General features: G+C 41.4%; 1 protein-coding gene across 3 annotated transcripts in view; it reads right to left on the reverse strand.

Moving 5' to 3' along the window:
• trappc9 (trafficking protein particle complex subunit 9) overlaps nucleotides 1-13,385 on the reverse strand; it is a 154,757-nt gene that overhangs the window by 44,807 nt on the left and 96,565 nt on the right. For all 3 annotated transcript variants that reach the window (XM_044052130.1, XM_044052128.1, XM_044052129.1), the window contains 2 exons: nucleotides 7,797-7,947; nucleotides 4,257-4,347 (listed from right to left, as the gene is read on the reverse strand). In XM_044052130.1, coding sequence (XP_043908065.1) covers nucleotides 4,257-4,347; nucleotides 7,797-7,947 — 242 coding nt within the window. The remainder of the gene's footprint in view (nucleotides 1-4,256; nucleotides 4,348-7,796; nucleotides 7,948-13,385) is intronic.

Below are 13,385 nucleotides of genomic sequence, written 5' to 3' on the forward strand. Positions count from 1 at the left end.
ATGGAATGAGATTTGTGTCAATATTTTCAAACAACACTTTTCACAAAGCAGATAAAATGTCGATTGAATCATTCAAAAAAACTGTATTATATTGTTTGAAAATACACTTGTTCTTTACTCTCCCTCAATTGTTCTCCCTCACTTGCTCTTTGCGCTCCCTCACTTGTTCTTTACGCTCCCTCACTTGTTCTTTGTGCTGCCTCACTTGCTCTTTTACGCCCTCACTTCTTTATCCCACTTGTTCTTACTCCTCACTTGTTCTCGCTCCCTCACTTGCTCCTCTGCTCCTCACTTGTTCTTTACTCTCCTCAGCCCTCACTTGCTCTTTGCTCCCTCACTTGTTCTTGCTCCCTCACTTGCCTCTGGCCCCTCACTTGTTCTTTACACTCCCTCACTTGCTCTTTCCTCACTTGTTCTTTACCTCACGCCTCTCTTTCTCTCCCTCACTTGCCGCTCCCTCACTTGCTCTTTGCGCTCCCTCACTTGTTCTTTTATCCTCACTTGCTCTTTAAGCTCCCTCACTTGTTCTTTTTACTTCTCAATTGTTCTCCCTCACTTGCTCTTTCTCCCTCACTTGCTCTTTCGCCCCTCACTTGCTCTTTCGCTCCTCACTTGTTCTTCGGCTCCTCACTTGTTCTTCTGCTCCTCACGCCCTCACTTGTTCTTTACGCTCCTCACTTGTTCTTAGCGCTCCCTCACTTGCTCTTTGCGCTCCTCACTTGTTCTTCGCTCTCACTTGCTCTTCCCTCACTCACTGCTGGGCTCCCTCACTTGCTCTTTTGGCTCCCTCACTTGTTCTTTACAGTTTCCTTGCTCCCTCACTTGTTCTTTGCTGTTCTTTGTGCTGCCTAATCTTGCTCTTCACGCTCCCTCACTTGCTCTTTGCTCCCTCACTCCCTCTTTACACTCCCTCACTTGTTCTTTCACGGCTCCCTCACTTGCTCTTCGGCTCCCCTCACTTGTTCTTTGAGCTCCCTCACTTGCTCTTCCTTGCGCTTCACCTTGTCTTTCTCTCCTCACTTGTTCTTTACTCTCCTCACTGCACTTGTTCTTCTCCCTCACTTGTTCTTAATGCTCCCTCACTTGGTCTGGCTCCCTCACTTGCTCTTTGCACTCCCTCATTTGTTCTTTGCGCTCCCTCATTTGTTCTTTGCGCTCCCTCACTTGTTCTTGTTGTTCTTTACAAACAAAACCCCACTTAATCAGCACAAATTGCCAAAATTAAAAACCTGTTCACATGCTATAAATCACTGCTGATAAAAGAACTGTGAAACATATTTAAGAAAGAAAAAGGTTGAAGCTGTTCTTACATTACATGAATAAGCAAATACACTCTCATCTATGATTGTGTTCACGGTGAAATATGGTTGCTTTTTGGCCTCTCATGTAATTTTTCCCACATCATTTCTGGCCCATTCAGTAAATTGCACCTATTCCCCTGAAAGTAAAAAACAATGAAATCAGAGCTGGTGATAAAAGGACACAAATTTAAAAAACAAAACATCCTACATTATTCAGTTGTAATTATGCAATTAGTTTCATCATATACAATCTGCTTTTATTACTGCACGGCTGATGGGACTGCGGGGTTTGTTCTGCCCAGAGGTAAAATCATTTACTAAAGGCCTCCATTTGCTCCCCATTCAACAACAATAATAATAATAATAATAATGAGCTTGTAAACAAACATAACGCCATAAAACCAATTCTGGCACCTTCTCCATGTTCCCCCCGTTTACTGAAAACATTGTGGTGCGATCAAATATTCATTGGTTTCTATGGCAGCAGATCACGACGAGGCATCAAGTTTCTCAAGCCACACATCGAGCGGAGCTCAGGCAGACATCTCACCCCTGCCTGAGGAACAGCATCTATAAATAAATGCCCACACAGACACCAGCTAATTTCTTGAATATTTTTCTGGTCCCAAGTTATAGATAGAGTGCATAGAAAGTTTCCAAATCAACACGAGGAAGAAAATATATTAAATTATATTAAAATTTGTTTTTTTTATTGTTTCAAACATGGCTCACAAAGGTGAGTTCATATCCACCGTGACCTACTAACAGCAGAATTATGAAAATGCAGCATTTGCATAAAGCTTAAATAAGTGCTGTGTAATGGGGGTATAAGTGCATCCCATGGCCTTTAAACAAACATCTTCAACTGCTTTATTCTCTACATGAGGCTTCGGGGGAACCAACTCCAGCCTGTCCATCACAGGGACACATGGAGACTAAAGTGTCCAATTGGCCAAATACGCAAATCTGCATGTTTGTGGACGGTGGGAGAAAACCTACACACACACGGGGAGAACATACAAACTCAGTGCAGAAAGGCTCTTGTTACGGCCGGGTCGTAAACCTTCTTGCTGCAAAGGCAAATGCACTACACCAACTGTGTGCAGCAAGAGGGAAACTGGACAGAAGGCCCCACTTTCTCCACTTATTCTGCTGACTGTAAACATATTACCTGTGCTGACTAAGAGCAGAAACTGAGATGATGAAATTGAGCGTGCAGAAATGCAGGGGAGCTGAAGACAAAGCCACAGAGCCGGGATCTGATGTGATCCTCAAAAAAACGCCTGTGGATTCACAATGTGCCACACACGTGAAAAACAGAGCACAATTCAACATCAACGGGACGCTGAGACTGAGATGCATGTCGACGCAGTGTCACCCATGTCCCCCACTCAAGATACTATGACTCTCTTCAGTTTACATTGTGTGTATATCTGAGCATAAGTCATCAGAATTATTATGCAGAGAAAAAGCACCTATTTTGTATTAGTGATGAGCCGAAACGATACTTGGTATCAGTGTCTGTACTCTATGAAAATAACATTTCATAAATCATGCTTCACACGGGCTGTAAACATGTAAATAAAAATCAGCAACAGCATTTTCACTGAGTCATTGGAGAAGAATATTTATAAAATTTTTATAGTTTGTGATATCGGTCATGGACACAGAACAGTGCGGTGCCACCCGTAGTATTCATACAGACTAAATAAATAAATAAATAAATAAATAAAGTCTCCATGCCTTTGTCATTTTGCCTGCACCAAGAAATTAAATGACTTTTTTGCAACCTTGTGAAAAGTTACGATAAACTAAGTTAAAAGTTAAAAGAAAAGGGTGAAAAAAGCTGAAGTCGGCTGCCAAGTAATAAACACAGCATCATGATCTCGTATTAAAACTGGCACATTCTTATGTGCTTTGGGAATATATTATAATATAACTACAGGCACGTCTTTGACGTGGAATTCATCGTCTCCTGGTGGAAATCTAAATAATCTTTGTGAGAAATAATTAATCAGATATCAATCTCATTCTGTAAGATACATAAATAAAAGTTAAAGTAACAGAGTTAATAGCACCCGTGTGGATGTGACACACACACACACACACACACACACACACACACACACAGGGGAAAGAACATGACCTATTCCCATAATTGAGCCTATGATGGACCTGGCAACCCTGATAAAGAGCATCCTAATGTGCAGAGGCAAAATGATCTGGCCCATAATCAGCAGCATCTGCACAGGCCTGAGCTGGAGCTGCGACACTTTACCATCAGAGAAAAACAAACACGACCACGACAAATATTTGCACTGATGTCACAGCAGAGATGTGATTATCTCCCGTCCTTACACGTGGGAACATTTCCTCGCGAGCCTCTGCCTCGATCTGCCGCGTGGCATCATTTTCTGAAGACCTGCTTTTCAGGACGGCCTCAGCTGACTAATCAAAAGGCTGGCAGTGCCCAAGCAGAGGGTGGGGGGGGGATACTACAAACACCCGCAGTAAATCAAAAGTGATTAGAGAGGATGATCACAGATGGTCGACTGAAGAGCGCTCCGACAGACTCGGCGCGTCCCCCCCCCGGTGGTTTGCGTGTTTTTCCCGGCGCTGCCGTCTCTGTGCATCTCTAAAATAGTGTGCAGCTCATTATGGATGCAAATAAAAAACATGGCTTGAGACCAGTTCTCTGAGTTTTATGTGCTGACAGGCAGACAGGTAAGGGGAGGAGAGGGTTATATAACCAACCTGTACCACTGTGAGTGGCAGCAAAAAATATCTTCATTTAAAAAGTTACATTTAATCTAAGCGACAACAACTGCTACTATGTTTTCTGTCATTTCATTCCCTCAGATTATGTACAATTTACAAATGTTCACATTTACAAAACTCTTAATGGTGTTAAACTTTCACACACACACACACACACACACACACACGAGGACTCACCCCACTGCAGAGGAGCGAGCTGCAGGTGATCCAGGACCAGCTGGTTGAGGACGCCCTCCACGCTGGCCTCTCCGCGCCGCCGCAGTGACGGGTGGGGACGAGTTAAGGATGTGTTCTTACAAATGCATCACATTTCAGTCCACTTTAGTTCAGTCATCATCATCATGGGCTAAACGTGTAACAGCACTAATAAAAAAACTGCTTTCCAGAGAAAAGAACAAAGCAGGAAATTTGATATTTGATGAGATATTTGCCACCGCCTGCTCCTTTGATTGTGATCTTCATCTTAACACTATTTAGCAGGGCAAGGAGAAGGAATTTCCTGTGATTTTTCACTTAAGAGTGTCGTAAAATGGTTAGTGGTGAAGTCTTAGACAAATGTGTGCAGATAAGCATGTGGATGCATGATCAGGAAACACAAACTATAAGGTAATACACGAGAAACGTCAATGTAATCATTTACCGATCACCTTTTCGCTGTTTAAAAAACCTTCTACACATTGTGTCTTCGCTTTTGTGCGTCGCGCACGGAGAATCCCCGACCGCGACGACGACGGCGCATTAATGTGATGGCAGGTGAGGCGATCATCAGAACAAATACTGACCGTCAGTGGAGCAATTACCCCGGGTAATATGCGATGATTAGGACAACGCTGATCATTTACACAGCTGACATTTGGAATGAATGGGTGAGACGAGCAGCGCTCAGAGCACCAAACCTGCATCTATTAACCTCTGAGGGAGAGTACAGTACAGTACAGCGCGTCGTAGACGTGCTTCAACAGGACAGGACCTGCTGGATTCTGACTCGTGATAAATGATATGTCACAACATCCACTTCATTCTCCAACCATGTGAGATAACGACCACAAAGGTACCGTACATGGGCTTGAATAATTACTGGCTTTGAAGTCCCAAATGCACTTTTAAAAACAACACAATTCAAACGTAAAGGCTGCAAGTCAATCAGAAAATTGGGGGATTAACAACGGTAACATTATATCTGTCAGAATAAGCACAATTAAGTGCATTCAATTCAGCAGGTACTGGGTCAGTCAGCCTGGTGGTGCAGCGTGTGAACCACTGATCTGCTAAAAACATCATCGCAGTGCAGAATTGTGCTCATCACACGTGTCGTGACGCCCCGGCCTCGCTGCAGAACACAAAACACACATCGAGTGAGGCCTTTGACCTTTGATCTTATAAAACTCCGATGGCGACCATGATCGACACACAACTACCTGCTAAACATCAGGCGTCTCTCGTTCATGTGTAAAGAATGACATCGTGTTCTGCTCTCGTGTGAACCATGTCACACAACTTATAGTAGAACATAAAGAGCGAGTACGTCAGGAGTCAGAAGTGAACGCGACGCCTTGAGACTCTGACAGTCTTCTTTGCAGAGCACTGGGAACATGTAGCCCGAGGAAGAGTATTCCAGGCTCGGACTGGCCTTCATCGTCATCTGTGCAGAAAAACCCACAAAACTGAGACATGCCACCGTCAAGAGAAAGAAGAGGACGCACATCTTTTAACCTTAATGTCATTCCCATCGACACTGCAGCGTTCTCTGATCAGTGAGTCACTATAGAACCATAAACAGGAATAATAAGAAGAATAAAAATAATAAGAATTAATTACAAATTAAAGTGACTCTGCTCAGGGCCAAGTGAGTGCTTTGGAGTGTGACATGCACTGTAATCAAATCTTCTATTTCTCTAGTGTTTCTTCGTCTTGTAAAAAGGGGGAAAAAAATCCAGCCTGGAGCTGAGGATCCACCGCGCTGCTGCTGCTGCTGCTGCTGCTGCTGCTGCTGCTGCTGCTGCTGCTGCTGCTGCTGCTGATGCTGCGAGTCACTATCCACACACAGATGAAATGTTTCCCTCTGCAGGAAATGATTGCAGCGTGATAACATCTGTCAGTGAATGTGTCGTCTTGACTCCACAGAAGATCCAGATCTTGGTTTGACTGTGGACTGATCCACTGAAGAACTGAAGAACGTGTGTTTTACTAACTTTCAAAAGTTGATATTCATAATTCGGCGTCGTTTGTGTGTTTTAACGATCAAACAGTTGAAAGGCGGCGCTACCAAACGCTGCTGCTGTGACAACACATGCAGTTTCCCCTCTTTCATCTCAGCCTACATGCTGCCACAACTACTTTTGGATAAAACAATGCACATAATGATGGGAGTGTTTTACGCCTTCATGGAGGGATACAATAGTAGCTTCAGCAGCTGACATTGAATTCATCATTAATTGCACGCTGTGCTCACCAACAACAATGTGACAGGCAGAACCTAAAATGTCTAAAAATGTTAAAGTGGTTCGTGCCAAACCACCGTAGAGTTATGGGCTGACACACGGCAGTGATGAGCAACGTGACAGAGCACGAGGCGCTTCCGCTTATTTTTTGGATTCCCGGTGATAACACGTTGTTGTCATTGGTGAGATTGAGGAGCAAACAAGTGTGATTCTACAACTGTGATGAAGGTGAAGGACATCTCACCACCACTGTCGACCATATCTGTGATCAACTGAAGAGGAAATTGAGAGTGACATTTCTGAGAGGATGGAGTGAGACCATAATATGTGTCCAGCCATGGAAAAAAGTGTGATTTCTAAGCTTTCCATCAATCTCTAACACATGGGAATCTGAAAATGTTTGAAGAAGATGTGGCCACTTCAAAGTAGGCACTCCTCAAACTGGTTTAGGGAGAATTTTACACCTTCTGGGAGCCAAAAGACAGAATCCTCACACGTACATAGTCCAACCCCCTCCTGGTCAAAGCTGTCAGTGACATCTGATATCTGTCAGATCACAGGACAGAAACTAGGGATCTATGAATATTATGTGATGTTGGGGAGTTTCTGAGGAGGAAGAGACTGGAGAAACTTCTTGGGTTAGTGGCAGAAAAAGACTTGGATTGGATGCAGGATCTACTCTACGTATCTTTCACGTCATCTCATTTCTTTTGTCTCACAATATTTATTATTCTAATTATTATTCATTATCATGATGTGTTTTATTATGTAAAGCTCCTAAACATGAACAACTTCCACTGAATGTGGAAGCTGTAGAAGTAGAATGTTGTGGTTGTTACACAGAAGAGATTTGGGAAAAAACCCTTACCCTAACCTTAACCATCACAATGAAATGCCTAACGCTAACCCTTAACCTAGACCATATTCTTACCCTGAACCTAAAACCAAGTTTCAACCCCATAAACAGTGGTTTGGTCCTCACAAAGACACAGTAAGTACAACACACACTTTCCCATCTGCTGGTGTAAGAGAAGAAGAGCGTTCCCTGCTGGCCAGAGGGCCTCCTCCAGATGTATGATCCAGATGTTCTGTATCTGTGATCTGACATCTGATCGCCAACCAACACCCTTCAGACGACGCAACAGTGATGAAATCTGTTCAACTACAACATGTGACTGGTTGAGGACACTTACCGTTGTAAATACTTCATCTCTCTCTCTTTATGTAATATCTTCCCTGCCTCTCTCACTCAGTGACATGGTCATTTGAAGGATATGATGCTCCAGCAGATGCCCAGCTTGCTGTTGATCTGGAAGCCCTGGGCATGTTGCCGATCCTCTTCCAGCTGTTTGGGGTTGAAGCGAGTTACGTCCTGGTCCAGCTGTGGCAGACTCTCAAAGTCAAACTTGTCAACCTGGATCGCCATTCTGCAACAGGAGACGGGAACAGCAGTTACACACACACACACACACACACACAAGTTTCTGCTTATGTAAAGCTCCAAATGGCCAAAAGGAAACTCCACACTTTGATGTTTGTGACCCTGGGAACAAGACTTACATAAGATAAAAGGTTCCACTGATTTAGTACATGCATATTTGTGATCAAATGTAGCTTTACTGGTGGAAGTGCAAATATTCAAATGACCAGTTATTAAGTGACTGCTTGTGACAGTGTGTACAAAGCAAGGTCAGATTTGATAATGTGAGGTAAGATTTCCGGGGGCCAATGTTGCCTTTAGCCTTTGATTTTAATAGTAACAGTTACATACAAATACACTGTTTTGACCATGGTCACTAAAAAATATAAATAAATTCTGCCTTTCTATAGCAGTAGTATCTGTTACCCAGTACTTTTTTTTTTAGTACCTGCTCTGACAAGGTTGCTGAGGCGATACTACGTGTGCCATCGTCAGACTGCAGGCCACGGATTGGTCAGAGGAAGAGACGTTCGACACAAGTATCAAAGCCGAACTACAGCCAGACTGTCAATCAGTTAAAACGACTTAACAATCCTAAAAAATGTGGGTTCATCTCCAACAATTACCAGGGAAATGTCTAAAATCTCAGTATTTAACAGAGGAGTCTGGTGTCTGTGATCGCACGCCGCATCACAAGTCATGGAGGAAGTACTGGACAAATCTTTTTAATGAACTGATTCTAATGATTCAGTAATTGAAACACAACCAAACCATGCAGAGGTGAGTCGAGCGAGGACCATGTAGTAGAAAATGTGGCTATTGTTATTGGTAAGTGTAACTGAGGGAGTCACACGTTGCTTTACTCTGCGACCCCTGAGTGAATTTGGCGTTTGTTGGGGAGTCGAGCAACACTCCTGCGACGATGCCGCTTCAACTGCAACCAAGAAGTATCATTAAGAACAACTTATATAATGTGTGTCGCGTTTGTTTCACGTCCTCAACACAATGAAAACGATAACGGCCGACATTAAATCCTCAGCAGATCACAGAGGTCTGTGCTCGTCGTGATTTAGCATTTCTGAGAAAAAAAAGTCTTGCTCACATTTGCTGCCTAATGACAAACAATGCGGGCTGATTTGTTGAGGTTCAGCGAGAGATAAATTATTTATCCAGGCTGAGCAAACACCCTGAGGCCCAAGCTCCCTCTCCCTGGTACTGAGGGTGTTTCTAAGTTATTTATTAACAAGAGCCAGTGTTCACTGCCTGCGGTTGTACCAAGTGCCACATCCAAGATTCACAGTGCAGGTGCAGCAAACCCCGCTACGACCACACCATCGCTCATTAAAATGACCCCAAAGCCCCAACTCTAATCACACTCGCTGCACTCAAAAGAAGAAAATATCAATTGGTTCTATTAGTTCTCCGACTGCACACATCTCTGTAGGGTTCAGGGTTCTGTGTGTGCAGCGGCAGAGGAGAGACACATCCTCGTGGAAAAGGAAGAGGATAAGAAGCCTATAAACACACGCACCCGCAGGATGTCCATATAAGGAGTTGTGTATTATTCCCCACGGCCACTTACCGAGGTTTAAAATTAGATAAATGAGAGGCGAGGATTTTGAAAGATGACATTCTTGTTAACCTCGCCTTGTTATTTCCTTCGACGTGGAACAATTCATTCATTTACTGCACAATGTATTTATTTAGAGGTGTGTCTGGTCGTGATGCTTCTGCTATAAATCTGCTATAAATCCTGCTCACACAGCAGGGCCCTGTTTGCAGGAGCAGCAGTCCATCAAACTCTCACTCACACACACACACACACACACACAGTTAAGAGCTGGTGGAGACCAAGAGAGCAGCAGTAGAAGAAGAAGACGAGCGAAATGTTAAACCATACGTGTCGGGGGGGGGCGTCGTTCTGACACCGCAGGGGGTAAATGTAAAAGACTTCATTAACTCATGTCAACATCAACATCATAATATATAGCAAAATGTGCTAATATTGCATGTAATCCTTCAATAGAAGAATAATAACAATAATGGGAGATAAAGCGACACAGAGCAGCAGCAGCAGCAGCAGCAGCAGCAGCAGCAGCAGCAGCAGCAGCAGCACTGTTCTGAGGCACAACCTCTTACTGGTGTGACTGTGAGCGATGGGGCTTTGTCTGAAGTGCTTAACTGGGAGACAGACGCCATCAGAGTTATCTGCACACAGCAGACGCCATCGCAGTTATCTTCATGAGTTCAGAGCAAAAACAAGAAGAAGGAAGAAAAAGAGCATCTCATCTGCCGTTCATTTCTCCACAACCTCAGCACTCGGCACAACCTGACGAAGACTAAGATGCCGTCATGGACGAAGACACGTTGTCCTCCCATCTTAAGCCATGTCAGCACATACTGTCCTTGAATTTGAGTAGAATCGGTCCTGAAATGTCCTTGAAAAGTCCTCAAATTTGATATCCAGCCCCAAAGATCCCATTGTTTTTGGGGTCAAATGGATGGAAAATGGAATATTTGTGGATAATCTCATTACTGGAAGTGTCAAAACAGGCTTTCATTCCGGTCAGTTTCTTCTTCATCAACGGTGGAAAAACAGAAATCTCTGCTCTGAGTTTTTTACCACTGTATTTTAAATCTGCTTCATTAACTGTGCATTATAATTATTCAATTGTTTTGTCTTGTACACCAATTTAAAAGAAAATGTAACATTTTAAATCTATTATACAGTGAATATTGAAGTGTAGCGTAACTTAAAACCATATCATCAGCGTTATATTGACCAGTTTCAGTTAACATATTCAAGGGTTAAACGCAGATGACCTTATCTTTATTTTTTGCAATTAGAAAACACAGTGGATCCATGTATTGATCCGTGGAATCATCTCCAGGTTTCATTTCAGAGGTTATTGCCTGGGGGAGTCATTTTTTCACATGCTGGAGCAGTCATGTGCTTTTTCATGCTCATGCTCGAACCTTATGAGTTATCATGTCAACACACATCATGAGAACATTGTAGCAAATAAGAAATAAATCACCACTTAAATAACTGATGTATCGGTTCAACAAAATGACAGACGTCCGTTTGATTTATCTGTGTAAAGTGAACATCTCAATTAAAATTGTGATTCACAACATTATCAAGAGCTTGATTAACAAAACAGCTTTAATCATGTGATCAAAATATGTCACTAAAATCATGTTACCTTACACTATAACTAGACAAGATACATAAATATTTACGGGTGGAAGATCAGCCTCGGGCTATAACCTGGCATATTTACATGTTAATGTTATTAATATGCATTATTATCATGTTATTAATATGCATTATTATCATGTTATTAATATGCTTTATTGTAATGTTATTAATCTGCATTATTGTAATGTTATTAATCTGCATTATTGTCATGTTATTAATGTGCACCATTGTCATGTTATTAATATGCATTATTGTCATGTTGTTAATGTGCATTATTGTCATGTTATTAACGTGCATTATTGTCATGTTATTAACATGCATTATTGTCATGTTATTAATGTGCATTATTGTCATGTTATTAATATGCATTATTGTGATGTTATTAATATTCTTTATTGTGATGTTATTAATATGCATTATTGTCATGTTATTAATGTGCATTATTGTCATGTTATTAATGTGCATTATTGTCATGTTATTAATATTCTTTATTGTCATGTTATTAATATGCATTATTGTCATGTTATTAATGTGCATTATTGTCATGTTATTAATTATCATGCATTATTGTCATGTTATTAACATGCATTACGTGCATTATTGTCATGTTATTAACATGCATTATTGTCATGTTATTAACGTGCATTATTGTCATGTTATTAACGTGCATTATTGTCATGTTATTAACATGCATTATTGTCATGTTATTAACGTGCATTATTGTCATGTTATTAACATGCATTATTGTCATGTTATTAATGTGCATTATTGTCATGTTATTAATATGCATTTTTCCCTTTCCTTAAAAACTTAATAGTGAAAAACAAGAATCTTAAGACAACTTTAAATCACGTCAGGTCTGGTGGCACGTAATAATAAATTATTAGGACTGTATGTTGGTGAGCAAGGCATTTTCAAGTCAAGATTGAGTGCAAGAAATAATTTACTTCCAAATACAATAAAGATGACGTTGTTTTCAGAGACAATGGGAGGATGTCATTTAAGAGTGAAACTTACATTTAAAAAACGTAAAAAAATACACATTTTAAATAAATAAATAAATAAATATAAGGATGAAGAACAACAGTTTGATCCAGGACAGCGAAGGAAATGGTTTAAGTGTGTTTAAAGCCAGACGTAACATTAAGAACTTTGTATAAAATACTGTAGATGATGTGATAAAGTGAGTTAGTGAGTAAGTCAATCCTTGTACTCACTCCTTTTCAAACGTGTGAGGAGATGTGAATGTAAATGTGTTGTCATTGTAAATCTAAAATGTCAACACACTCAAAATAATCTCGATAACGGGATTTCACCACCACTCCTGAGAATGACGAATAAAAATCATATGTCATCCCATCCAGAGTTGTGTGAATGTGTCGAGCATTGTGCAGCCTCACCTGTCTGCAGCCTCACCTGTCTTACATACTAAAAAAAAAACCCTCTCTGTGAGTCTGGAGACACACACACACACACACACACACACACACACATCAAAGCGAGGTGAAGGAGAAAAAGGCAATGCAATTATCGTTTCACAGCCTTCGCCACAAAGCAGAACACAAATTAAATAAGAATTAGGACTTCAAGACAAATGAGAGGAAAGCTCCTGGTCTTGCTGTAGCACTAACTACATCAGCCTTTGAAGATGAGTGGCTTATGTCACCGACTGAAGTCCCATCTTCAAATGGCCACTGCTTTTCACTCAGTCATCTTCAAAAGCGAACATTACAGGCCCCGCTCTAAAAATACTGGGTGTGTGGCAAATGCAAATGAAACCCTAAATGAGGAGGCGAGGCCCGGGGGACGTTTATTTCCTGTCAGACACCAAACATCCAGGCTTGATGCTTCAAACCAGACATAATATGACATTAGAAAGACTACTAAATGTTTAACATCACAGCAGTGGAGAATAAGCACTGGCTCCATTTATTGTTTTTATTTTAAAATGTGTAAAATGACAGTTTGAGGCAAATTTGAGAACAGGTTAAGAAAACCATCAAGGACATCAAGGTGTGTTTTAACCACACGGGTCATCATGTTTGTTTTAGATTTTACAGTGTTGTGAGGACATCCAGGTTTTTTAAGGTAATAAAAAACATATTTTTCGAGCCCTAACCAGGTGACTTTTGTGCCTAAACTACTACCGATGACTATTATTGTCATCTGTCCACAATTCTGCCAAAAAACACAATTGTTTACATGTCTGTAGACAAAATTACATATGTAAATACATTAGGTGT

This window comes from Solea senegalensis, linkage group LG20, assembly GCF_019176455.1.
Source record: "Solea senegalensis isolate Sse05_10M linkage group LG20, IFAPA_SoseM_1, whole genome shotgun sequence".
NCBI lineage: Eukaryota > Metazoa > Chordata > Actinopteri > Pleuronectiformes > Soleidae > Solea > Solea senegalensis.